This window comes from Urocampus carinirostris, chromosome 15 (assembly GCF_059441175.1).
Source record: "Urocampus carinirostris isolate Australia breed hairy pipefish chromosome 15, RoL_Ucar_1.0, whole genome shotgun sequence".
Classification (NCBI taxonomy): Eukaryota; Metazoa; Chordata; class Actinopteri; order Syngnathiformes; family Syngnathidae; genus Urocampus; species Urocampus carinirostris.
This window is the reverse complement of record NC_142363.1, coordinates 8655800-8683032: the sequence shown is the minus strand read 5'-3', so window position 1 is coordinate 8683032 and position 27233 is coordinate 8655800. Positions and strand designations below refer to the sequence as shown.

At 39.7% G+C, this 27233-nt stretch overlaps 2 protein-coding genes and 1 pseudogene across 3 annotated transcripts; 1 reads left to right on the top strand and 2 right to left on the bottom strand.

Annotated features, from left to right (window-relative positions):
• Positions 1-377: 377 nt before the first annotated feature.
• fam241a (family with sequence similarity 241 member A) lies at positions 378-12040 on the bottom strand. Of its 2 annotated transcripts, none has more exons than XM_088354576.1 (2): positions 11840-12040; positions 378-2093 (listed from the first exon to the last, which is right to left on the bottom strand). In XM_088354576.1, exons 1-2 carry the CDS (start codon positions 11909-11911, stop codon positions 1794-1796), a joined length of 372 nt encoding a protein of 123 aa, XP_088210702.1. In that variant the 5' UTR covers positions 11912-12040; the 3' UTR covers positions 378-1793. The 2 variants fall into 2 exon arrangements, with proteins under 2 accessions (XP_088210702.1, XP_088210701.1); XM_088354575.1 differs by lacking the exon at positions 11840-12040 and adding an exon at positions 5709-6067.
• Positions 9254-25904, top strand: lrit3b (leucine-rich repeat, immunoglobulin-like and transmembrane domains 3b). Its single transcript, XM_088354573.1, has 6 exons — positions 9254-9422; positions 11864-12238; positions 12309-12394; positions 16762-17055; positions 21559-21624; positions 24503-25904. The coding sequence occupies exons 1-6, from the start codon at positions 9313-9315 to the stop codon at positions 24877-24879; spliced, it is 1308 nt and encodes a 435-aa protein (XP_088210699.1). The 5' UTR covers positions 9254-9312; the 3' UTR covers positions 24880-25904.
• On the bottom strand, positions 17534-17666 carry LOC148351467 (U2 spliceosomal RNA; annotated as a pseudogene).
• Positions 25905-27233: the final 1329 nt, after the last annotated feature.

Here is a 27233-nt window from a genome sequence, read left to right as displayed (position 1 = left end):
TTTACTCTTTGAGCTAGAAATCTAGCTCCCTTTTAGTTTTTTAACCGTTTCCCTTTTTAGCCCACTATCAAACTCCACTTTTAGTTATTTAGTTATTTAGAAAGCCTTCTAGCTAAGTTTCTGTTTTAGTAATTCATATGAAAGTGAGTGCTTTTTGTGCAAATTAGTGACAAAAAGTAGCTTGACGCTTCAAAAGGGTTGGAGACCACTGCGGTAGATTTTATTGAAGACTCCTCTTTAAAGTGTGAAACCCAATCAGTATCCAGAATATTGCCATAAATAGATTTCTTAAAGTTCTGGCTTCTTATTCTGCCCTAAAAATATTTTAACATAGTGTTTATACACCATTGTTTGAAAAAAGGTCACAGGAAACTTCCTGAATTTGTCCATATGGAAGTTTATTGTCGCAGTAGAAGTTAATAAACAGAGTTCTGTCCAGAATATAAGGCAAAGTCCAAATGACAGTATCACTTGGACAAATTTGATGTGGACAGGTGTGTTCCGACAAGAACAGAATATTATAATTTTATAATTTATAATTTAAGAAAAATCCCACATACCCTTTTTTTTTAATCACCGATACCTGTAAAACTCCAAATTGACACTTTGCATGTGACGTCACATTGCCTTCACTGGCAGAATGAGAGCCATGACGGACGGCACGAAGCACCCTAGCGGACAGCAATTGAATGAGCATTTGAGTTGAAACGAATATCAATAACCAATACAGAAGAAAATGGCCACAAATTCTACAATATGGATTAAATGCTGTGCAAGCTTCAAAGCGTGATTTGGAATGTTATTGTATCCATTTTGATGAAGACAGAAGACGGCGATGTTTATCTGCAAATCAAGCAGAGGGACTGGAAGCCATCAAATTATTCTTGGATTTGCAGCGAGCAGATTTTAAAAGGTACATTTAATGCATTTCCAATCAATTTCATGTCAAGTAGGTACGAGAAGAATATCACTCCTTTTAAGGTGAACGTGCACTCGTTTTTTCCTATGCTTCTCAGTTCTGCCTTTCCAACAGAACGAGTGTCACGATTGCAGTTGATATGTGTTTATTAAAGAATATTGATGGAATATTGGTGTGATTAAACCAAAAAATGAGTGCATGTTAGCGTGAAGGGTGGTGAGATTCTGCAAGGAAGTATAAATGAGCCCAACGAGTCACACCAAATACACTTAATGTAGCTATTGTAGCTAAAATAAAAATGAGAAAGCATTTAAGCAGCTTTTGGTTACAGTTAATTCAAAATTTGATGGCACCCTGGATAAAACACAATTGGAATACACAGCTAACATTAGTGTCTCACCTTTGCATTAGTGAGATAACTCTAATAGCTACGAACCAGGAAGCATCCAAACTTTTATAAGGTTTTAGATCAGCAACGGTGTGCGGGTATACTCCATTTACAATATAGTAATACAGATGGACTGAATCCAGGCAGACTGCATAATCTTGTTTGGATCTGTTAATATGTCAGGAGGAAGCCTGTACAGGTTGGTAGCTAGCCATGCTAATGCTATCCTCAGTGTTTCTAAATAGTGCTCTTAGTGGCTGCACAATATTGGTTTGACTATTCATTGCCAAAGGTTTTGAATACTATAGCCGTTTTGCAGTTGCCGTTTACCCTTTACTAAGGTTTACCGCCGTCCGTCATGGTGTAGTCACGTAGTTAGGGCACGTGTGTGGAAAGGGTCAATAGTCAGCATTCATTGTCAATGACATCCTTCCATCAATTGTGCAAAGCCGTGCAAACACAATGTCCAGAAAGAGTCGGGACTCGTTACTCCTGGATGTAAATGATGATGATGCACAGTGTCCCGACTAGTCCCAGTGCTTGAATGCCCAGGAACCCCAGCAGTACCCAGAAGATCACGATGACCACTGGCTCTACTGTCTTGTCCACAAAAGACATTCGGCTGAAGCCCATCCCTCTCAGGCACTTATTGAACATTCCAAAGAGAGTCCCCATACGCACACAATCATCCAGAGGAAGTTCTCTGGTGGTGGAGATGTCCTCCATTAAGCTCCTCATCATGTTGGGATTACTCAGAAGTAGTGGTGGGGGTCTCCCTCCCTCAACCTGGAAGGAATAACACACACAGTAACTGGATTGTCTAAAGCTGGAGTTATGCTAGCCCAGGGATCACCGACCTTTTAAAGCTGAAAGCTACTTTTTGTTACAGATTGGCTTAAAAGGCTACCATCTTAACATACATTTTTGAAATAGCTACAATGTTGTAGACAAGGTTTGTATGGGTGCTTGAAATCTTTGAAAATGCTTGAACTTCAATGTTCTTTTCAAGAACAGGAAAGAGTTAGAATCTTGGGTGAAGTGCTTGAAAATACTTGAAATGATTGCCATTGCCGTGTTTCCTGGCACTCGGACTCCAAAGACCAGGCTTTTAAATAAAGAAAAAAACAAAGTGCATAAAAATGACAGCGTTGGTGGCTCCATCCTCATTATCGAGTTGTCATGTACAGCGTTACTGGCCCCTACTTTTGCATCCAAGAGGACAGGTTTATCAGACATAGGAATATGGGTCATTTTTCGAGACGTAGCTCTTTCAGCTCAGCACAGAGTAGACTCAGCTTTTTTTCGGCTCCCAAACAGCTCCTCAGATTTTTATTTTCTTTTTTTGTGACATATTGTTAATATTATTAAAACGTTATGCACCAAATTATTGAAATCATCATTGAAAAACACATTAAATACATATTAGTATATTTACAGACGTACTTTTTTTGTAAAATACAAAATATTAGCTTTTTACACACAGAACACGTTTAAAGTAAGCATTACTGCCCCCTACTGTCGCATCCAAGCGGACAGGTTCATCAGACTTGACATAGAAATTCTGGCTATTTTTCGATAAGCGTCTCTTTCGGCTTAGTTCCCAAGCAGCTCCTCAGATTGTTTTCTTTCTTTTTGGTGATATATTAGGAATAATAATATTATTATTATTAATTATTATTATTATTAATAAAAAAACATAACACACCAAATTATTTAACAATTGGAAATTTCATATATTTTGCAGCCGATCACTGAAAAACACATCACATAATTTTAATCATTCACATATCTAAAATATTTTTTGTAAAATACAAATCAATTTTAGCTTTTTACACACTGAACCGAATGAAAGTTACTATACTGTATCTCCATTGCACCAAGAACTTTGACATTTTTACTGTTTAACATCTCGTGCATCCATTCAATATGGTTGGTGTAAAGTGTAAAGAAGAGGCGAGACGTTTCTTTTGAAACAAAAGTGGAATAAGAAAGCTTGATGTGGTTGAGAAAATGGTTGGAACACTTTTTTTCGGCCACTTTTTACCACAGAGGAGGACCCAATGAAGCGCATCTTCCAAAAGTAAGTTAAACTCAACTTTATAGAGCATATTATTTTATGAAATGTTTATTTTTTAGTATAAAACAATACAGGTTACTTATACAAGCCTTAAACAAACTAATATAAACCTTAAACATACCAAATTTAGCACTGAAGCAACATACAAACAAATTCAACTCATGAAAGATCTCGTTCGTAAGTAAGGCAGCGTCTGTATTGACTATTGTAGTTCAAACACTTTAGACACAGATTTTCTGAAAGACACACAATAAAATATAAATTAAAATAAGTAAATCATAAAGCAAATGAACGCAAATCCTCTAAGATTGAATGAGCAATCAATATCACTAAAATAAGTCCAAATTTGGCTCATTTTTCAACTCAATTATTCCCCAACATTACTCAACTACCTGTCTCTATTTAATAGATCCAAATACTGCTCAGAACATTTCCAATTCTGTGACATACAATCACATATTTTTGAAGTAACACAAATAGTTACTTTCCCTGGTAACTAGTTACTTTGACTATAGAGTAATTCACATACCTGTCAACCTGTACGTTTTAGCCGTACAAAGTACGTTTATTATGCATTTTAAGACGTGTACGACGTACAAGAAAATCTGTACGGAAAAACTTGTCAATGAAGGGTACCATCCGGTATACACAGACTATCACAAAACGGCAAATCAATCAATTCAAACGAGTTTGCCGCGGCAGCCTCTATCTCGGTATCGTGTTTTTCATTGCAAACGAAGCGAGCGCTTGATGCTACTGTGAGCATACTTCTGCCGCTGTAGTGCCTAATTTCGACTCCCCTGCAAAATCCTCTCCCCCTCGCGTGAACTCGCATTCTGCTGCAATTCCGACAATAGCAATCGTATTCTATATAATAAGCTTATTAAAACAATAAAACATTATTTTGTTGTTGAGTTATTGTTTTTGTTCTGTTTTTATTTTAATGTTTGAAATAAAGCATTCACCCATTCATTCAAATTTAAAATACAAGCATCAATGGTTGATATTGTGGTTTGGTTTACAAAATAGAAATGCCTACTATTTTTTTCCTCTAAAAAATATCTTTATTTACAAATTTAAATTTAAAGTGTTATTAAAGGGTATTTTAGCTACACTGATAACAATTGTTGCTGATTTTTTTAAATTTTTTCTTATTTTTAATTTTATTATCAAGAATATGCACAGAATGGAGTGTTTTCGTTTGCCCGCGTCCCTGCGTCCTAGACGCATTTTTGCTGGGGAGGCATTGTGTCAAATTAACGTGCGTCCCCGGGACGCAACTTTTTTGACACCAAATTGTCATTGTTACCCAATTACTTTTTTTTTTTTTAACAAAGATTTACCGCACTCCAAACTTTTCGTCAGGCAGATCCTCCATTGTTGTTTTAGTCTTGCGCCAATCTCAGCTTCGAGATGACGTCATTGTTTTGGTGGTTGTCGAGTCAATTGGACCTTGAGAAGGCATTACAACTGTGGCGGGACAGCAAACCACTAAGAATATATGAACTGAAAAATCTGAAGTGATTAAAACTGCATGAATATATAGACTAATATTTCAGCAATATTATTTTGTATAATGTACAATATTTTTGTGAACTGAAAAATCTGAAGTGATAACTGCTTTGTATTACCAATTAAGTGTGATAATTAAAATTTCAACCTCGATAACACTAAATTTTGGGGACCCATAGAACTCTGTTGGGACCCATAGATTTTAGAGCATGCGAGTCCCCGGGACCCATCACTTTTCAGAGGTAAAATGAACACCGAGAATGATATAACGAAACACATGTACAATATAACATGTTAAACTACATAAGTAAACACGTTTGGAAAAAAAAATGGTGTAAGATTATTTTGTAGTTTGTAAGGGAAATACAACAGTTTGTAAGGGCATGGAGCCCTGGAGGTTGACAGGTATGAATTCAGTTACCGTAGTGCAGTGGTGAGACCTAGTGACCCGGAAAGGGATGGGCGCCGCCAGCCTGTACTCGCCCAAGACACACCACAGGAATTGGTGCCCCTACCACCCTAGTGGTTAAAAAATTTAGCCACCCACCCAATTCAGTTAGTAACTGTTACTTTTTGGAAGAAGTAGTGAGTAACAACAACTTATTTTTAAAGTAACTAGTCCAACGCTGGTGAGAAGTCTTCTCGTCTCAAGTTCAACAATACAAAGAAAGCATGACGCGCTCAACGAAGCTGGTAAGTTTAGCTATGATAAACAAGCTTTTGAAATACGTTTTGTGTCTTTGTCGTGTCGTAAATGAAAGAGAAGGAAATTCGTTAAACACGCGAGGAGGCTTGTTTTTGCCGAGGTTTACCCGGTCGAAGTGCTTCTCTGCTGCAATCCGCCCCTCGCCATTGACAGGTTGAGGAAAGGAAGGCTTCATGCTTTGGTTTTCCAACGACGTCGAGTCACACCGATGGCGGAAACGATTGTCAGACGGCTGTGGCGTCGGAGTGGACATGGCTCCAATTCGGAAGCCAAGTGAAACATTCGGCGTGGCGATAGAACATAATTTAAGGCGAACGTGTGTCCGCCATGGCTTCACGCCGTCAACTACCGAGTGTTTACTTCGCTTCCGACTAATGGTGGCTCGTTCGCGAACGAAACGGCTCTGATAGACCGCTCTTTGAAGTGAATGGCAAGTGCCAGTTCCATTTTGAAAACACGGTCTCTCTCCCTCTCTTGTTCCATTCCTCCCTCTCTACCCCCCCCCCTCTCTCTCTTGTTCCCTCCCTCTCTCGTTCCCTTCCTCGCTCTCTAACTCTCTCTTTGTCTCTCACTCACTCTTACTTGCTTTTCTCTCTTTTTTCATTTTATCAATTCCTCTCTTTCTCTTATTCTCCCTCATTCCTTCTCTATATTTCTCTTTGTATCGTTCTCTCTTATTTTCACTAGTTTTCTTTCCTTCTTTTTTTCTCTGTCTCTTTGTCTCACTCTATTTCTAATTTCCTCTGTCTTTGTTAATTTTTGTCTCTTAATCTCCTTCTATCTCTTTATCTCTCTTGTTATTCTTTTGTTTCTCCCTTGTTGCCCCCTTCTCTATCTCATTCCATCTCTTCCTCCTTCCTTTTCTCGCCTTTTTCCCTCTCTTTCTCTGTGTCTGACTCTCTTTCTCATCCTATCTCTCTATTACTCTTTCTCTCTCCTTCTTGCTTTCTCTTTCTCTCTGCCGCTTCTTCTCACTTCCTCTATTCTCTCTTGTCTTTTCTATCTTTCTCTCTTTCTCTGTTTACCATCTCTCTCTTTTCTGTCTCACTTTCTCGCTCTCTCTCCCTCTTTTCTCTCAAAGGCGTTCGTGACTGAGTGGCCCCAACTCGGTGTTGTCTGCTTCGTATAGACAATTTAAAAGTTTAAATTAGTTAAACGTTCACTGTATATTGAAACAAGGGCTATTACAACATGTTATATCATACTTTTTTGAAATTGGATAATTTTGTTCATAATGCTTCATTATAATTGATAGTATATCACTAAAAACAAAACAAAATTGAAAGAACCGGTTGGGAGCACAAAGAGCCGGCTCTTTTCAGTGAGCCGAGCCGAAAGAGTCCATTCTTTAAAAAAAAAAAAAAAAAAAAAAAAAAAAAAATCCCATCCCTACTTTCGACATAGGACCTGGGGGAGAATGTTGTCCTGTCCGTTAGAAGCGTCGTTGGTAAACGTAAACACTTTATGAGCTGACCTTCAGCTCTCCTCATTCAAGAGCCGGTTCTCCTTTATTCCCACTTCTGATTTGTCAATATACTTTTTTTTTTTCAATACAAACTCGTGACCGAAACGCACCTCTTTACTTTTGAAATGAGGATAAATAAGATGAGAAAAAAATAAAAGAAAAATGAAATAAAAAAGAAAAAAGGACAAAAAAAGAAAAATACAAATTCTTTTGATTCTTTTTTTCATATCTTTTTACTTATTTCTTTTCACTTTTTCTTTTTTCCTTTGTTTTTCCTCTTTTTCTCCTAGCTTTTTACTTCGTCATTGCTGTTCTATCGCCATTTTTCATTTTACAATTCTCTTTTGTTTTAGTTTTTTCATTTTTTTGTCTCTTATCTTTTTTCTTTTTTGATTTTTTTTTTTTACTTTTAAAGTCATTTTATAACGTAATGATCGGCAATGTATGCATTAAATGAACAAAAAACAATTTTAAGAGCCGTTTGGAAGACCAAAGAGCCGAGCTCTTTTTAGGAGCCGAGCCGAAAAAGCCACTTCTCCCCAAAGAGCCGAAATTCCTATCACCATTTAACCATTTAGCAGCCCCAAAGTAATGCTTTTGCTAAAAATGGTCGAGTAGTAGATAGATGGCGCTGTACCTCCAACTATCACAACAATCACAATGCAAAAAAAGGGTTTTTCGTACATGTCGAGTGATTATTTTGAGCATTTTCTAGGCTGTGTTGATGACTCAGTATAACACAGTATAAAAGCATGCAGCAACTGAGAAAGCAGCGATCAAGGATAAATATTGGTCATTTCCAGATTTTTGGTTATTTACAGTGCAGATTTGAGTTAAGTATTGTGACAGCTTTAGGGAAGAAGCTGTCTCTTGGTCTATTTGTTCTGGCTCTAGTGGATCTGATTCACCTATAATATGGGTAGCAGGTTGAACAGATGGAAGAGAGTAATGTCCTTTATGATGCATTTTGCTCTAGAAGGCAGTGGGTTGCCATTTATATTTTGTGTAGTGTTAGTCACCCTTTGTAGCCTCTTCCTGTCTGCCACTGTGCAGCTTGAGTGCCACACCGACACAGCTTAGGTCAGCAGGCTCCATGGGGGAGCGGTAGAAGGTCACCAGCAGGTTGTGCTCAGTTTTTCTTTTTTGTGAACACACTCAGGAAGTGTAGGCGCTACCTTTTTGACAAAGGCTGTCATGTTGGTTGTCCAGGATAAGTCCACAGAGATATGGACCCCCAGAAATTTGAATGCGCTCGCTTCAAACATTCACCTTTTCATTCACCTTTCTTTCTTGAGCTCTTTCTCCCTTTCTTTCTCTTTTCTCTGTATCTCACACTTTACCGTATGTATTTTTTCTCTCTCACTTTCTTACTCTCTCTTTATCACTTCCTTGCTCTTTCCCCATCTGTCTCTCTATTTCTTCTCTCTTTCTCTCCCTCTGTTTTTCTCCTCTTTCTCTTTTTCTTTGTCTCTCTTTTCTTTGTCTCTTGTTTTCTTTATCTCTCTCTCCCTCTCTTTCTTTCTTGACCTATATCTATATTTCTTTCTCCTTTTCTCATTATTTCTTTTTTCTCTCTTTCTCACTTTCTTAGTCTCATTCTCTTTCTTACTTTTTCACTTTCTTGCTATCTTTTTTCTTTCTTACTTTTTCACTTTCTTTCTCTCTCTCTCTCTCTCTCTCTCTCTCACTCTCTCACTCTCTCACTCTCTCACTCTCTCTCTCACTTTACTATTAGTCTGGTCTTTGTGAGAGTGTTTTTTTTCTACAATGTGGCCCCCAAGCTTAAAGGAGTTTGACACCCTTGTTCTAAATGAATTATTGTAAAAACGCCTTCGCACAGAACAATTGCTACAGCCAGCGTTTGTTAGTCCATTTATGGATGAATATATTCTGTAAACAAAACCTTTGAAGTAACCGCTCATCTGTTTTCAGCCTTTATTTTGAAATGCCACCTTCCCGGAACCAACAAACACCCTGTGGGGAAAAAAAGCCTTTCCTTAACAGTATACATAGCGTGATTGTTACACCTTAGTTTTTCATGGCCTGGCACCAACCCTTGGTGTTGTGGTTTGCAGTTATTCTTACTAAGCACTGTGGTATTACACGCTAATTGTAAGGAGTCTAATCCCAGTTAATCTGCAGATTCAGTTTCACTCAGAACTGCAGTTCACCAACTCAGAGTGGGCAGGGGAAGAGTATGGAGATGCAAAGGGCCAATGGAAAGACAAAATTGATTCGATGAAGGATGCTTTTGCTGTTTTTTCTTCATATCCTGCTATCTAAATCCTTGGTGACCAGATCATGCCCATCTTTATGTACCTGCACCAATGGAACTCTGGGAACAGCAGACCTCAGGTTGAGTGAGAATTTTCTTTCTTTGATTCTTTTGTAACTTATACTTTACTGTATTGCTGAAAACATGAGTCTAGGTGGGTCAACGAAAAATGTTCTGATATGTCTTCCAAAATTGTAAATTGACATATGGTGGGTGGGTGTCTCCCTTTAACTACTACGGTCGTAGCGTCACCATTTCCTGCGGTGTGTCCCTCTCCAGGCCAACGTGTGTTTCCACCTGGTCTCGAACCGGGGACCTTTGCGTGTTGTGTATTGTAGTCCTACACTAATTTTAATTTTTCATAATGTCCCTTTAAATCTTAAAGCAGCACAAGAGGTGAAAATAATTATCTCCATCCATCAATCCATTTTCTGCGCCGCCTAGGTTTGTGAGGGTGCTGGAGCCCATCCCAGCCATCTATGAGGAGTGGGCAGGGGTCACCCTTAACTGAATTCCAGCCAGAAAAAAAGACACAGACAACCATTCACACACTCTCTTATACCTATGGACAAGTTGGAGTCACCAATTAACCTGCAATGCATGTTTTTGGAATGCGGGGGACACCCAAACAGGCACGCGGAGAACATGCAAACTCTGCACAGGAAGGCTGGTATGTGGATTTGAACTCATGACGGCAAAACTGTGCTGCAAACGCGCTAACCACTTTTCCGCCATGCCGCCAAAATAATTGATTAATAAGCTGGTTCAAATTGTCCACAGCTGTGTGAGCGAGTGAGTTGTCTGTCTCTGTGTGCCCTGCGACTGGCTGGCAACCAGTTCAGGCTGTCCCCTGCTCACTGCCCGAAGATAGCTGGGATGGGCTCCAGCACCCCGGCGACCCTACGGAGGATAAGGATAAACCGATTTTTTTGATGTCATCCATCCATTTTCTGCGCCACTTATCTTCACTCAGGTTGCAGGTGAGCTGGAGCCCATTCCAGCCATCTTCAGGCAATGGGCAGGGGCCACCCTCAACTGGTTGCCAGCCAGTTGCAGGGCACAAAGACTCATTTACACCCAGGGACGATTTGGATCGGCCAATTAACCTGGCATGCACGTTTTTGGAATGCGGGAGGAAACCGGAGGGCTCAGATAAAACCCACGCAGGCATAGGAAAAACATGCAAACTCCGCACAGGGAGGTTGTGGCGGCTGAAATTGAACCTTAAACCTCTCCACTGTGGGGCTGCGCGCTAACCACCCAACCGTCGTGCTGCCATTGAAATAATGTATAGCTTAATTCTTACAAATCCACCCTTATATTTGACATGACTGATTTGACTTTATTCTGTTATTTTTTGGCAAAAATAATTGTGTGCTCGTGCTATTTTTGTAATTGTCATTTTATGCCTTTTAAGTTTTTAAATCCATTTAAAGGAAAATGCAGGCCATGGAGATGCGATGCTACAGGAAACTTCTAGGCATCAGCTACTTAGACCATGTGACAAACAAAACGGTTCAAAACACCATCAGAGGGCACATTGGACCCTACGAAGAACTGTTGTCAACTGCACGGATAAAAAATGCAGTGGCATGGTCACGTCACAAGATCGTCAGGAGTGGCCAAAATCATTCTCCAAGACACAGTTCAAGGGGGCAGAAGGAGAGGAAGACAGGCTGACAATATTAAGGAATGGACTGGTGCCACAACCCAAATTTAGGCCAATAATCATAAGCAGTAGAGAGAGCTTTTTAGAGTCGCATCTTCAGTGGTGCCCCAATGACCCAGGCGGTTAAGAGATCTGTGAATCATGAAAGTACTTTGTGACGCTGCGTCTTGAAGGATTTTATACATTTGACTATAAGGGATTTTGTACAATCAAATACAAATTACATTTTTTGAATGCAATGAAGATTTTTAGAGAGAAGGCTTAAGTTCAATGACAGGTCACGCCGTTCCGAATGCGAATGTTTTGTTTAGTTTTGTTGAAAACAGGACTCTGACGGAGAAGGCCAGACACAGGACGCCAGGCACTGATTTGATAAACGCTCGGGGTCCAGACATCGAGGAGACGAGGTGGAGCCCACGTGGGGAGTCTCTGGCCCGCCCATGGGAGGAGCCGGGGCGCCGGCTTGCGGAAAAAGGCATGGGCCGGGAGAAAGGCAGAAGATAGGAGAAGATCGAGGGAGAAACGAGAGAAAAGGCTCGACGAAGACTCGAGCGACAATAATTCTGCTAATTCGGCTAATTTGATGCAATTCACTTAGTTTATTATTTAAGAAATTAAATCTGCCCCCGTGTGGAAATACCGGTCTCTTGTCCATCTTTTCACAAAAAGAAACGAGCATGCATTGTTAGGTGAATGAAGGTTGTGTTTGGTTAATGGAGTCAAATAACTAATTCGAACAATTTGGTTAATGATACATTTTAATAGTTTATTTCCTAACAGTCTGTAAAAAGCACTCCATAAATAAAAGTGAATGCCCATGTTACTCACATCATGTTTGTGCTCTATCATCAGGTTGGTGAAATGCAGTGACGCTAGAATATCAGATGTTCCGACCAACATCCCCGCTGACACAGTCAAACTTCGTCTTGAAAAGACCCTAATTACAAAGGTGCCCAGAGCGGCCTTCTTCAACCTGTCAGAGCTGCTTTTCTTGTGGCTTCCCTACAACTCCATTACAAGCATTCATCCCAGCAGTTGTGTAAACCTGAGAGTCCTGAGAGAGTTGCGTCTGGATGGAAATCTACTGACTGCCTTCCCGTGGGAAGGGCTTCGAGATATGCCTCGCCTTCAGACTCTGAGTCTTCACAACAACAGACTATCCACGTTTCCATCTCACGCTGCACTTTTTCTCTCCAACATCACCTATCTTGATCTATCCAGTAACAGGTGTGACCACTTGCTACACTACACTAACTGGTGCAAGCCATGTTTTTTCTTTACTATTCTCCTCTTCCAGGTTGACTGTGTTATCAGCCCAACTGTTGGACTTTTGGTTCCCTCTTCAAGGCCAACGGGGTAAATCAGTCAAGAGGAGAATCATGGGTACGAATTTAGAAATGTATCTACAAAGATCCCTCATTTTGCGGTTAATGGGGACCAGAAGTACCCGTGAAAAGTTGAAATTCGCAAAGTAGCGTCGCACCTTCATAAAAGCCCCTAAACGGTTAAACTTACCTCTTAATGAAGCGAAAAGGTTTACCACGCTTTCTGGTGTAGTAAATCACTCGCCTTATTTGTTTCAAAATAGAGTCCAAGTGCCAACCCATACCCCAAAAAGGATGAAAAAGGAAAAATTACTGTGACCGATCTAAGAATTACACATACTTGCACGCGCCACAAAAGGAGCTGAAATCATTATTTCAGCCAAATGATAGAGTCAGCCAGTACAATATTTTGAAGTTACTAAACACCTCATTCAAATATGATGAAAAACGGTAGATCCCATTTTTAAAAAAAATGTATAACAAAACAAAAATGGGACCAACACAGTGTCGGATATACTCCACTTCTTTGAAATGGGTCAGTCCAAAATACCTAGCACCGTTCTCGCTCCTCGTTAATCTTTCATTCGGCTGGTGTCACTTGCGGCATGATGAAGGAGTCTGTATAGGCTCTGCTGTATTACGATGAGAAGTCACCACGATATTACATACTCCATGCTTCTCCTTCTTCTTTATGTAAGTGTGCGTGTGTGCCTGTGTATTTGTATGTGTGTTCTGGTATTCATCACGTTGTGGGAATGGCGATCTATTTGTACAGTCACGTTACAAGTACCTCTTTCACTGTGGGGACCAAAACTGCGTGTGTGTGTTTGTATGTGTACTCTATAAGAAATACATTAGTAAAAACTGGGCATGGTGTAGTAAAAGTGTTTTTGCCAACCATAAAGTGAGTGACACCCCTGAACATTTGGTTTTTCTTTTGGCGCAATAGTAAATACGCGCTCGTCTTTGTAATCGACCATCTTGAACAGACCAATAACCCCAAAACACGTGACGTACATTACTCGGAGTAGAACTGAAAGCAACGAAGCTCAAACGTAAGGTGTGCGGGGGCACTGAACCGTTGTATTCCCAAAGCGGTTGGCGCCAGGTGTGTGCCAGCTTAAAATGTAAAAAAATGATGTGAATTAGTTCATTTCTAGGGCTGTTTAAAGGGATTATAAAAGACACTTTTTTGCAATTCCTCCCAACAATCATGCAAATAGGTTCCAAAGTATTCCACACGCCAGGGATTTTGAAAAGTTAATTTTCAAAATAGACGGTTTGACCTCATATCCCCTAGAGCCGCGATGTCACTGGATGACTAGGAGAAGCGAAATAAAATTGCACATCCCGTTGAAAAACAGACGCCGATTGTAGTAATCAGCGAATGGATAGCGGACATTTCAGCTTGGGGTAATCAGAACTTTGCTTATCGTGTCACTGGGGGACTTCTGACAGTTTTGTCTAAGTTTATCATCAAAGGGAAAGAGTACCTGCCGTTCCTTTTTTGATTTTGCCTCATTTTAGGTAGGGGATTGTGACTTTTCCTCCCGTGTTTTTTGACGCTTGTCTTGCAATTAATAGCATGCGGGGCCCTGAAGTCTTCCAGTTTTGTTTGGTCTATGTTAACCCCGTTAGCATTCGGCTACCTGGCCAGCCTGCCGTGCTCATTGTGTTTTCTTCCGGCTTGTCCCGTGTTTGTTGCTGCCATAGCTCGTGGTTATCCTGGCTGCTTACTGCATGTTTTCGGTCAGCCAGCCTCACGTTTTTTTTTCTCGCCAAACGTTCCCAGTTAATCCTCTATAGCAGCCAGCTAGCCTGCTGTGTCCAGGCTTGTTTAGCCTATGTATACTCTGTGTGTGTTATCTGTGCCAGTTGGCCCCATTGTGGCTCCTCACCATTTGTTGCTTCACTTATTTGCGACACAAGGCCTAGGCATTCTCAACATAAACTACCAAAAGTTGGTTGAAAACACTCAAAAACTTTTCGACTAATTAACATGTAAACCAATCTGGTGACTGGCTTGCTAGGGTGCTGGTGTTCTTCACATGACGTCAGAGCTCAGGAAGTCAAAGACGAGACAGACTGTCCTCCAAATGCAGTATCTCTGAAAATATTGAAATATACCCATGCCATATATAGATAGATATTATGCAAAAACATTTTGTATGTTTTAGAATTTGGGATTCCCTTTGAGCCTGCGGCTTTAATTCCTGTGTGGCTGCTACAAAGACAAAAACGAATTTGTCTCTTAAGTTTGCATCTTTTAATAAGGTGTGCTCTGTAGTACGGGACTAACAGTAGTTTATAGGGTTCGTAAGAGTGCTTGAAATACTTGAAAATGCTTAAATTTTAATGTTGTGTTTTCAAGGTCAGGAAAATGCTTGACTTTTGAATGAAGTGCTTAAAAAAACTAAAATTGTTGCCATTTCCACTTATCTTGGCAAGTCTGACTCTATAGAGCAGAAAAATGACAGACAAGCACGCTCTCAGTCATTATGGCGTTGTCATGTGAAGCATCACCGCCTCCTACTGGTTGAACCAAAGAGGCCGCTCTGATTAGAAAACCGTCTGTTTTGGCTCGGCTCGCTGAGAATAGCTGGCTCTTTTGGCTCCCAAACGGCTTCTCAGATTTTTTTTTTCTTCCCTGATATTATTGGTCGTATTATAAATAATATTAAACAATGCACCAAATTATTTAGTAATTAGTTGTTATTCCATATGTTGTGCATGGGATCCCTGAAAACACATGACATACAAATTAGAATAATCTCAGATCTACAAAAAAAAAAAGTAAAATGCAAAACAATTTTAGCTTTTACACACACTGAACAGAAGTGAAGTAAAAAAACACACACACAAAATCCCTGAAAATGCAAAAAAAAACAAAAACAAAAAAAAACAATAAAAGATATTAATTCTTCAGTGGTATAAACAAATTATAAAATACAAAAAGATTAACTAACTACAATTTTTTTTGCCAATTTAGAACAGCAATAAGATTGCAAAATTACCAAGATTGCACTCTGCTTTGGAGCAATCAATATAATTAAAATAAATCAAAATTTGATCGTTTTTCTGCTTTTTATGCATAATGTACTTTCTTTTCTTTCTTTTGTCCTTCATACTGAACTTGAATACTACCCAGCACCTTTAGAGCCCTTCCCGTGTTTGTAAACAAGTGTGTTGTAGCATAGTTACGTGTTCATTGTTGAAGCAGAATGGCAGAATTCATGTCATTTTATACCAGCCTATTGACACATAAACATCATGGATCATAACTAGGAACAGCTCAAAACAGCACAATGTTTGTTCTAGCAGCAAGATAGCGACTTTATTTTAGTCATAAAGGTCAACAAAAATATACTGGAAAATTGAAACATTGGCCTTGAAAGTTCTATAAAAGTGCTTGAATTTGGCCACAAATAAGGTGTACGAACCCTGTAGTTGTACTTTCAGTAATGATGCGGAAGGCCTTGGTCAAAAGTGGGTCTAAAACATTTTGCTATTTAAACGAACTTGCCCTGCTCAGTTTCATATATTTCTTCTCTTTGCTTAACCCCCACAATAACCATGGGCGCGCCAGCATTCATGTTTGACAAAAGCTATTACCGTAACCTGCGACCATTATAAAAAAAAATCCAATCCAATCAAAGTAGTTCTCCAAAACCCCCACAAGATTGCACCAACATCCCACAATGTTATCTCACAGGCATTCCATGTGGCAACGGACCAATCGCAGGCAAAAAATTACACTGACATAGCATAATAAGTAATTCATATTGTAAAGCATTTTAGTTTCTGTAACCAATGTAAAAAACATTAGACTCCATCGACTATTGCTTTATTAGTTTTGATTGTCAACGGGGAAATGAAATGCAGTACTGATGTGGGTCTCTATCTCCAGGAATTGCTTCATCATCTACCACATATGCCCATAAAGTGTCTGGTTTCGGTGAAAAATAGTTCACAATATATGGACAACTGAGAGAGCAAAACTTTAAAATATGTTATGTATAAATGTGTAACAGTTCATATTTCCAGTTTATGTTGTCTTACAATGTGCTCATGTTCATCTCCAGTCTCTACTTCATTAGAATGCTAAAAATCCAAGTCCGTTTTTGTTTTGTTTTTAATTTTAAACTGTTATTACATTGTCTTAACGCATAGTTTTGGTAGATATTACCAGATATTGAAAATATGGGTATTTCTGGAAAAAAAAAAGCGGCAAAAGTAATCACTCATAACATGATTTCTGACTATTTCATGGCCAAAATAAGAAAAAAAATCCAAGTGACCTGTATGATACTTGGTCAAAATGAATGGTACCATCAACGATTCATCACACTTACCTACCGTACATACATAAGTACAGTGAAATCTTTGTGAAAAATATATCAATAATCAATTGTACTGGATACCCAGGTCTCCATGACAACCCATGGTTGTGTGACTGCCAGATCTCCTTGGTGGTGTCCTTGTCAATGACCCTGGGGAGCCCGGTGATTCTAATGGACCAGCATCTTACATGCATCAGGTCTCCTGGTCAGTCTGGGATAGTGCTGACCAAAACACAGCTGCCCCGCTGTGTGAGACCCTCAGTCCAGCCAGCAGCCACAAGAGTCATCTCTCTGCTAGGCAGTACTGTTATTCTGCGCTGTGATGCCACCGGATACCCTACGCCAACTTTGACATGGGTCAAAACCTCAAACTATGCTGGTAAGGTTTAAAGAGTTTACAGCACAGATGGGCAACCTGGTACTCGAGGGCTGCATCTTCTGCATGTTTTTGGAGGTTTTTTTGGTTTGAACAAATTTATTGACGCTAATAACAGAAAACAATCATGACAATCTCAACAGCAATTAAGCACATTCACAATATTATATTTCAATATGACGTTTAACAGCAAACACAATGTGAGGTTTGAACAACCCTTCTCGAAAATCTTAATAGCAATCAAGCATATTCACAATTTAATTATATAACATCTTTGTTAGTGTCAATAGATCCGTTTCTCTTTCCCAACTGGGTTTGGGGTTTGGGGTTTTTAAGGGTTATTGTTCTATCTTCGTTATTCATTATCCATTATCTGTTATCGGTCAGTTCATAATACGCTACAAAGCCTAGGAGCCGGGACACTTACTCTCAGCCAAAAGGCCAAGCTAAGGTCCTAGCCCTAAAGCCTTGCTGCGATCATTGCGAATGCACCGTTCCCGGAGGTACTGCAATACCGGGCCGATGCGTGGAGTGGACAGAGCAAGCTCTTATTCCATCTCCGGATTACAAAAATCAAAGATCATGGTATCTAGATCAAAGATCGTGGAAACTGGATAGATAGTACACAAATCCAAAACCACAGTTCCCAACTGGGTTATACAAATGATCAGCTTGTTAGCAAGCTGGCAGGAGTTTGTCAACCCCTTAACGTTCCAACGGCCATGTCATGTCTGTACGACATCAGCAAGTCACCGAAATACATCATATCATTTGAAAGCCAAAACTTTTGGGATTCAAGGTATGATGACCATTTCAAAATCTACTCATCACAGAAACATCACTACAAGTTTGAAACAAGATACCCAAAAACAATAAACCCGAGGTGTTATGATATTCCACTTAAGAAACAATTCTTCACAAACATGGTCTGGTTACATTCACGAGCGTCCAGTGAATCCAACAGTATAAAATATTTACTCCAAAACACACAATAATGCCGACAGATTAAAAGAAAAATCCACCTAAAAGCATTCCTGCATGGGGTGATGATCCTTGTTTTAATTAGTCTGTTTCGCTCCATAATTCCCCTTTGAAAATAAACATACCCATGGGATGATTTCCAATATGGTCGTCAACCTTGGACTTTTTCATTGACACCACTCCCAGCCAATTGCATAGTCCTTAGCCTGTGACAACCTGTGAGGGCCTGTATTGAAAACAACGTCATGACCTACTTCAGCTTCTACTTGAGTCATATTATTCTGGAGTAAGATTACTTTTACCAGAGTACAATTTTTGGCTATTCTTCCCACCTCTGCCTGTTATCCTGGCTGCTCACTGCATGTTCTTTCGGTTGGCCAGCCTTGCATTTTAACGGCTAGGCTGCGGCTACCTTTCGTTGATCTTTCCCGGTTAGCCCCCTGTTGCCGGGTCTCTGTTGTTTTTGCTAGTTAGCCCTTTTTTGGCTGCTAGCCCTTTTTTGTACCTCTACTACATCCGCCTGTGACACAAAACCTAGGCATTCTCTACAAAACTATAGAAACATGGCTTAAAATACTCGTAACCTCTTTGACTAATTAAACGTTAAACAATATGGCGACTGGATTGCTACAGTGCTGGTGTTCCTCCGATGACGTCACAGCTCAGGAGGACATAGACAAGACATGCTGTCTTCAAAATAGATTATCTTGGAAAATAACTGGAATAAACCCATACAATACAGAACGATTTTATGCAAAAGACAAGAATTGTTTCTCATTTAGCATGTTGGAATTACTTTTAACAATCCTCGTGATTGGAATTAGAGCCTGCCTTAGGCATGAGCGAGCTAAGCGGCTGCTTAGGGCCCTGCAACCACTAGGAGGCCCCCAAGAGTGGTTAACTTTTTTGGTGCCAACTTTGTCCCCATTGTTACTTTGTGTGTCCACTCAGAAATATTCCTACAGAAATACAACAAAAATACTACACACTACAAAACTAAATAAAAACAGGGATTTCATATATGCTTTCATTCTGAAATTAAAAAATAGTATAGAATTACTAAAAAATACTACTAGAGTAATACCATATTACAAAATACTACAGAAATATTTATTCCAAAAATGTTACAAAAAGACAGTTATATTACAAAAATACTAAAGAAATATTACAAAAATCCTACTATGGAAATTCTACAAAAATACTACCGGGCACCGGTGCTGTGGAATGCTCTTCCCCCTGAGATCCGATCTGCAACCTGAGTGGAAATGTTTAAATCTAAGCTTAAAACTAACTTCTACTCTATAGCATATGAATAACCTACACTTCTTGTCGGCTCCAGAGCAGGGGAATGTATACCGGTAATAATATTCTGAAAAATAGTCTGTGTACAGAATCGGAACAGAATCGGTTGATTCTGTTCATAACTTTTATGGACAGAATTTCTAGGCGCAGCCTTGGCGGGGATGGAGTCCGGTTTGGGGGCCTCAGCATTGCGTCACTGCTTTTTGCAGATGACGTGGTGCTGTTGGCTTCCTCAGGCCGTGATCTTCAGCTCTCGCTGGAGCGATTCGCAGCCGAGTGTGAAGCGGCCGGGATGGGGATCAGCACCTCCAAGTCCGAGGCCATGGTTCTCAGTCGGAAAAGGGTGGTATGCTCCCTCCGGGTCGGGGAGGAGGTCTTGCCCCAAGTGGAGGAGTTCAAGTATCTTGGGGTCTTGTTCACGAGTGAGGGTAGGATGGAACGGGAGATCGACAGACGGGTCGGTGCAGCATCTGCCGTCATTCGGACCCTGTACCGGTCTGTCGTGGTGAAGAGGGAGCTGAGCCGAAAGGCAAAGCTCTCGATCTACCGGTCGATCTACGTTCCTACCCTCACCTATGGTCATGAACTTTGGGTCATGACCGAAAGAACTCGATCCCGGATAAAAGTGGCCGAAATGAGTTTCCTCCGCAGGGTTGCTGGGTTCTCCCTTAGAGATAAGGTGAGAAGCTCAGTCATCCGGGTGGGACTCGGTGTAGAGCCACTGCTCCTCCGCGTTGAGAGGAGCCAGTTGAGATGGCTCGGGCATCTAATAAGGATGCCTCCTGGACGCCTCCCTCGGGAGGTGTTCCGGGCATGTCCCACCGGCAGGAGGCCCCGGGGGCGGCCCAGGACACGTTGGAGAGACTATGTCTCTCGGCTGGCTTGGGATTGCCTCGGGGTCCCGTCGGATGAGCTGGAGGAGGTGGCTGGGGATAGGGACGTCTGGGCTTCCCTTTTAACGCTGCTGCCCCCGCGACCCGACCTCGGATAAGCGGAAGACAATGGATGGATGGATGGATGGATGGATGGATAGTCTGTGTAATATAGTGTAATAATCTGTGAAGCCCTTTGAGACTCTTCGTGATTTAGGGCTATACAAATAAAAATGACTTAACTTGACTACTAAAATACTGCTAAGTAAAGGTTGTTGTTGTATATATGTAGTATCTTTGTAGTATTTTGGGATTATTACAGTATATTTATGAAAACCTCTGCTTTATAAATACATCATTTATACTTTTACTGAAATACTAAAATATATAAATACATATTACAATAATATAAAAAACTACTAGAGAAATATTACTACCAAATTACTACTATAAGAGGTTTACAACAGAAATACTGAAAATTACACCTATAGCAATACTACAAAAAAATTCCTATGGAAATATCACAAAAATACTACAAAAATAAAACTACGGTAACACTGTACTACAAAAATACTACATAAACACTACAGATATACAACAAACTTATATGGAAAAACTACAAAATACAAGAGATAGTACAAAAATACTAAAAAAAATAATACTACAGGAATACAACAAAAATACTATAATCATAAATATACTGTAATAATCCCAAAATACTACAAAGATCCTACAGATATACAACATAACCTCTACTTTCGAAATACAACAAAAGAACTACAGGAATACTAAAAAAACTTCTATGGAAATACTACATAAAATTACTTTAGAAATATTACAAAAAAAGTACAAAAATAAAACTACAAAAAACCACGGAACTTCCCCAAAAATCCGACTTCAGAAATACTTAAAAAAAAAAAAACTAAAAAAAAAACCTTCAGTTATACTTCAAAACTAAATAAAAATTTAAGTGCTTAAAACAGGGACCTAATTTACTATTTTGCTCTAATTGTGGTCATTTCAAAACCAATTTGATGAAACTAATCTATTAAAAAAGAAGTATAACATGTCACATGCGGCCTCCGACTCCAAATAGTTGCCCACCCCCGGAGTAGAACATAGTAGGAGTTCAAGTAGGTATGCAAATTAACAAGCAATAGGGGCCCCAAAACTAGTTTTGTTTAGGGCCCCATGAAGGCTTGGGCCGGTTCTGTATGGAATCACCTGAATTGAAGAAGAGAAACCTCCAAAGAAATGCAGAACATACAGCCTTCGAGGACCTGGTTGCTCACATCTGCCGAAGGTGCCTGGTCTCATTAATGTAACTTTGTCTTTCTGCTCTTTCTCTCAGATTGCTGTCGACAACAAATCAGTGACATGAGTGACAATGAAGAACTCCCCAAGAATTTGGAAAGTTGTAAGATGATTTCCTTTCCATTTCCTATAATATCTAATTATTACATGGGCGTACCCAGCCCGTTTTTGGTGGTGCTCAAGCACCCCCAAATTCCTTAACCCCTTAATGTTCCATTGATAAACAAAGACATGATTTTACAATGTCACCAGTTATTAAAATACTTCATGTACCTATCACTGGAAATCCTACTCTTCAAGCTTTAGTGACCATTTCAAAATATACTCGTCAGAGAAACATCAAAATACCCGAAAACTATAAAGCTGGGATGGATCACAAATTACGTCCCCTGCAAATCAGTTTATGATTGTCTGCAAATATGAAGTTGTTAAATCCAGGACCATCCCGTGAATCCAACCGTGGAAAAATGTTTCCCCAAAACACACAATAATGCCGACAGATATTAAAAAAAATCCGCCTAAAAGCATTTCTGCATCATTGGATGTTCCTTGTTGTAATTCGTTCATTTCGCCGTAGACCCGCAAAATTATTTTCAATATGGCTGTTAGTCTCTGACCTTTTGATTCACACCACTCTCTGCCAATTGCAGGCTTTTTTCATGGTCCACAGCCCGCGTTAGCCTATAAGGGCCTATATTGATAAAATAAATTTTGCCTACTTTAGCTCTCAATATATTTAGCCAGCAGTAACCGATTCAAATGATGATTGACACATTGGTTGGCAAATTAAATTCTAGATACAAACCAAACGAAGATATAGATAGATAGATAGATAGATAGATAGATAGATAGATACTTTATTCATCCCCGAAGGGAAATTCACTTTTCCAGCAGCATCCCTAAGCTGAGAACAATATACACTGGGTATTCAAATTAGACCCCAAACTTTTGAGAAAGGAGACCAGATTTAGTAAGCATAAAATGTGTGATGGCCGACTATTCAGCATGGCATTCTTTGAACAGTCGTGAATAAGTTCCTCCTCTGTGAAATGTTTGCAGTGATTCGCGATCAGCGTAGCTTACATTTGTAGCATTTTCATTTTACTCGTAGGGTCTGGTGAAAATGCGCTGCCCTGCTATTAAAACAGATTCCTGTTGCTTCACCTTTTCACACAATTGTTTCCAGTCAGCCTTTTGTAGTCAGGATGTTTTATTTGGCTGTTCCGCTTGTTATTATATTCTTTGAGCACAGCCACAGTCTCTTGGCAATTGAAGCAGATGCAGTTGTTTCACATTTCGGTGACAAAATTTCCACTTGTCCTGGAATTGGCGGCCTTCACAGTCAACTTTCCTTTTTTATTTACAGTTTCCCTGTAGGAAATTGGGTGGGCTAAAGTTCTCACAGAAAGCCAAGGGCAAGGTGGCTTAAAGGCTACTGCCATCTTCTGATGAAATGGTGATTTTATTTTTGTACAAATGTATTTTATACAGTGGTCAACATTGCGGGGGCCCAGTAAAAGTTTGTTCACGGGTCATAACTTGCCCCCAGGCCGGACTTTGGACATTGGTGATGTAGTGCACCCAAATTTTAGCGCTAAAAAGCTCAACGAAGAATTTAAATTCCAGACACTCAAAGGGACATTATGTATTACATAGTGCCTCCTACTGGTGAAAGAACTCCTTTTTGTTCTTTTTTTCCCTTGCTTTACCCCTTTTTCATTTCTTTCTTCGTAGAGGGCCGGGAAAAAAATACAAAGTAAAAGCGTTTCTGTAGTTGTATTCTTCCTTGTAATTTTCAGCACTCGTTTTTGGTTGCACTGTAAAATACAGCGACATTTAAATGTTGGGTTCAAGTCCCCAACATTTTTAATAAAACGCTCTGAAATAAAAGAAGACATAGAGAATCGGTTATTTAGAATTAGTTACTTTATTAATCATCATTATGAGAGCCGCGGAGACTAAGCTGTTAGAATCTCCTCCTTGCTCGCTCACTCTGCTCTCTTGCTCTGCTCTGCGCTGAAGACGTCTCCGAAACCTCCCTTCTAATATTCAGGTTCTTGGAGAAAAACAACTTGAGTTACGGCATGAACAGGTCAGGGTGTATCCATTGGTATGTGAGACAAAAGACAGGCTGTACATCAAAAACAACTCATGGCCTTGAAGAGCAGCTTACAGGCTGAGAACTCTTAGAAATGGCTGACAACACATATAACATATTAAATGTCAACTGTAGGATAAATATAATTATACAATCCTAACAGTAATGGTCAAATATAACACACTGTCCTTTTCATGTAAGTGCAGCCCATGCAAAATAAGGATTCATTTGTGACTGATTGTTTTATTTTCATATAAATTCTGAAAATTTTTCGTTTTTAGATCCAATTATGTGTAACAAATTAAAAAAAAACAGATGTTTGAGAACAGTAGAATATATTTAATCAGAGGTTTTTTTTGTGGAAAAAACAAATTGACCAAACCTCAACCACACCCTAGCTCCGGCGGGCCCTAAGTCAATTGAGTTGGAGACCCTTGCTTCAAATAAAAAAACATTGATTTGTAGCTCGAAGGACCAAATGTTAAGTTTAAGCTTTAGTAGACACTCAAAATGAGGAGAGAAAACATAAATGGATTTTGAACTGGCAAGGAGGACCGGGAGAAGACCCCTCGGATAAGAAAATTCCGTCCATCCTAAAGCCCCTTCTTTTTATTAAATCTACAAGGTTACAAAAGCCAAATCAGCCCTAAGGGATGTGGATCTCAAAAAACAGCATCATGATTGGCCGATATTGACAATGATGTAGTAGTCAAAACCATAAAAAGCAGTGGACAATCATAGTCAAAATAAGGAACTAGCAACCTTTGAAATCTCCTTTGCTTTTGTCCAATATTAAAAACAGAATCAACTGATCATAGATGCAACAATGTGGATGGAGGTTCAGCCTTGATCATAGATTGCTGACAGTGAATTACTGTTCCAGCCTTGCAGGGATCTCCTCGAGTTGGTGTTCGCTGGTCTATAATCAGCCTGGATGACTTGGCATTCCAGGATGCAGGTGAGTATCGCTGCCAAGCTCAGAACATGGCAGGAATATCTGAAGCTCCAGTCAAGCTGAAGGTGGTGAGAGCAACACGGTTTTTCGGACCACCGAAGAAGAAATTCCGGAAACCATCATCAAAGTCGTTGTCTAAGAACAAAAAGCCCAACCAGAATACAACAATTCTTGCACCCTTCCTGAAAAAACATCAGATACTCCAAATACCGCTGATGAACAACACACAGAGACTTCCTGGAAATATGTCCAAGCTCCTGCCCTTTTACAAACAAAAAAAGGCAAAATTAAAAAGCTCAAAATAAATGTATTAAATTAAAAACCTCATTAGGTCTAGACCAGGGGTCAGAAACCTCTTCTGTGCCGCGGACCGGTTTAGTGTCTTGACTATGTACTCGCGGTCCTGCCTCATTATAGCATTCGTGATTATAACCAAAATAATAATAGTAATCTGATAAAATACACAGTCCAAACACTAGTCCCTTGATATATTTACCACGTTGTATTGATTTTGGCTGAACGCTTTCCCATAATGCTCCATTACAAACTAATGGTTCAACGGGGGCGGCAGTAGCTCAGGAGGTAGAGCGATCGTTTTAGGATTAAGGGATCCCAGTTCGAATCCCGGCTTGTCCGTGTTACATGCCGAAGTGTCCTTGGGTAAGACACTGAACCCTCAATACCCCCAATAAGCAGGTTAGCGCCTTACATGGCTGCACAGATCATGGCCGCTATTGGGAAATGTGAAGCACAATGTAAAGCGCTTTGGGAAGTCATTGACTTGAAAAGCGCTATATAAATGCAGATCATTTCATTTCATTTCATTTCAATATGGGAAAGAGTTCAGTCAACTCAAAGTTGTTCAACGTGCCACCGTGAGTAAAAATAGTGTGATGATCAGTGTTGGGAATAACACTGTTATAAATAACGCTGTTACCTAACGGTATTCTTTTTCAGTCATGGGGTAATCTAACTCATACCGTTACGCCATTACGGTAATTGAAAATCAAAAGCCGTGCGTTACGTTGAATAAAGCGGTTTTACTCTCTTTTCAGAGTTGTTTACGTCGCGTCCTTTCAGATCACGTCACCATTCAAAATAGAGACCACCATTTAGATAGTAAAATAGTATTTACTAATTTAGCAAGAGAAAAGGCAAATGAGGTCGTGGAAAATGTGAGCCCTATATTTGACAGCCTCCAACTTTAGTCATTCGTGAACGAAATGTCTCTTTGAACCAACTCTTGGGAGTGATCAAAAGGAGCCAATCAACAGCTGGTTCAACTCCGAAACTCCTTGTCTTTCATGTGTTTGGTCAATATGCATGTAGACAATAAATTTGTTGAGCATTTTTTTAGTTTTTCAGCGTTAATGTGTTTATAACGTGTTTATAATTATTTTTTTTTAATTTTTTTGTAATTTGTATTCCTTTTTATCCTTTTGCTATTGTATTTTTATTTTTTTTTTTTTTTTGTATACTATCTTCATTTCCCCCTTTTCAAGTCATTCTGTGAATAATGTTACTTAATAATTGGTCATGTATGGATTAAAGCAGGGGTCTTCAACCGTTTTCAAGCTGAGAGCTACTTTTAGTTACTAATTAGCACAAAGGGCATTGAGTTGGATCTACATTTCTAAAAGAACTTATCATACAATTCTATGTTGTAACTATGTTATTACCAAGTTACTTATTAGAAGTAGGCTATAATAGACCCAGTAAACTAAAAAAATGGTTTTACTAGAAAAATCACAATGACAGTGACTGCTGAGCTATTTTCTAGAAAAGGTCTGCAGGCACCTCAACTGTCCTTAGGGGGCACCCTTTTGTCCGGGGGCGCCACGTTGGAAACCCCTGGATTAAAGCAACAAAAACAACCTGAAAAGCTGTTTGTGACTCAAATTCTGCACAGAAAATTTCAAATTTTTCGACATAAAACTTCTTTTTAAAGTAAAAGTGACTTTCCCTGGTAACTAGTTACTTTAGAGTAATTCAGTTACTTACTCCGTTATTTCTTGAATAAAGAAGTAAGTAACTATAACTCAAATTTTCTTAAGTAACGTGCCCAACACTGGTGATGATGAGATAAAACCTAAAGTCTTTTGTCACGAGACCCCCAATCTTAATGTGTTTGTCGCTGGGTGCCATCAGACTGGGAGCCACCATTGCTATAGATTCGGGCCCAATTTTGACTGCGTCCATTGCTGAGCAAAAGACATAAATGTTGTTAGTTACGGAGTAATCTGGGTTTGATTCCCGATGCATTCATTGCTAATCAAGTAACGTCAGCCATGCCAGTTAACGCACTCAAAAAAATCAACTCCAACAAATAAAATCTGTATTTCTTTTCTTTATGTTCCGCCCTGTACCAAACGACTCATGGGCCGGTACTGGTCCGCAGACCAGTGTTTGCTTTCCTCTGGTATAGACGAAAGAGTCTGAACATGTCACATGTAGCGCCACGGCAGCTGTGTGGTTAGTGTGCCGCCCCACTGTGCAGAAGTTCAGTGTTCAAGTCCAGCAGCCTCCCGTGTGGAGTTTGCATGTTCTCCCCGTATACTCCGGTTTCATCCCACATTCTAAAAACATTCATGTCAGGTTAATTGGCCGGTCCAAATTGTCCTTTGGTGTGAATGAGCAAGTGAGTTTTCTTGTCTCTGTG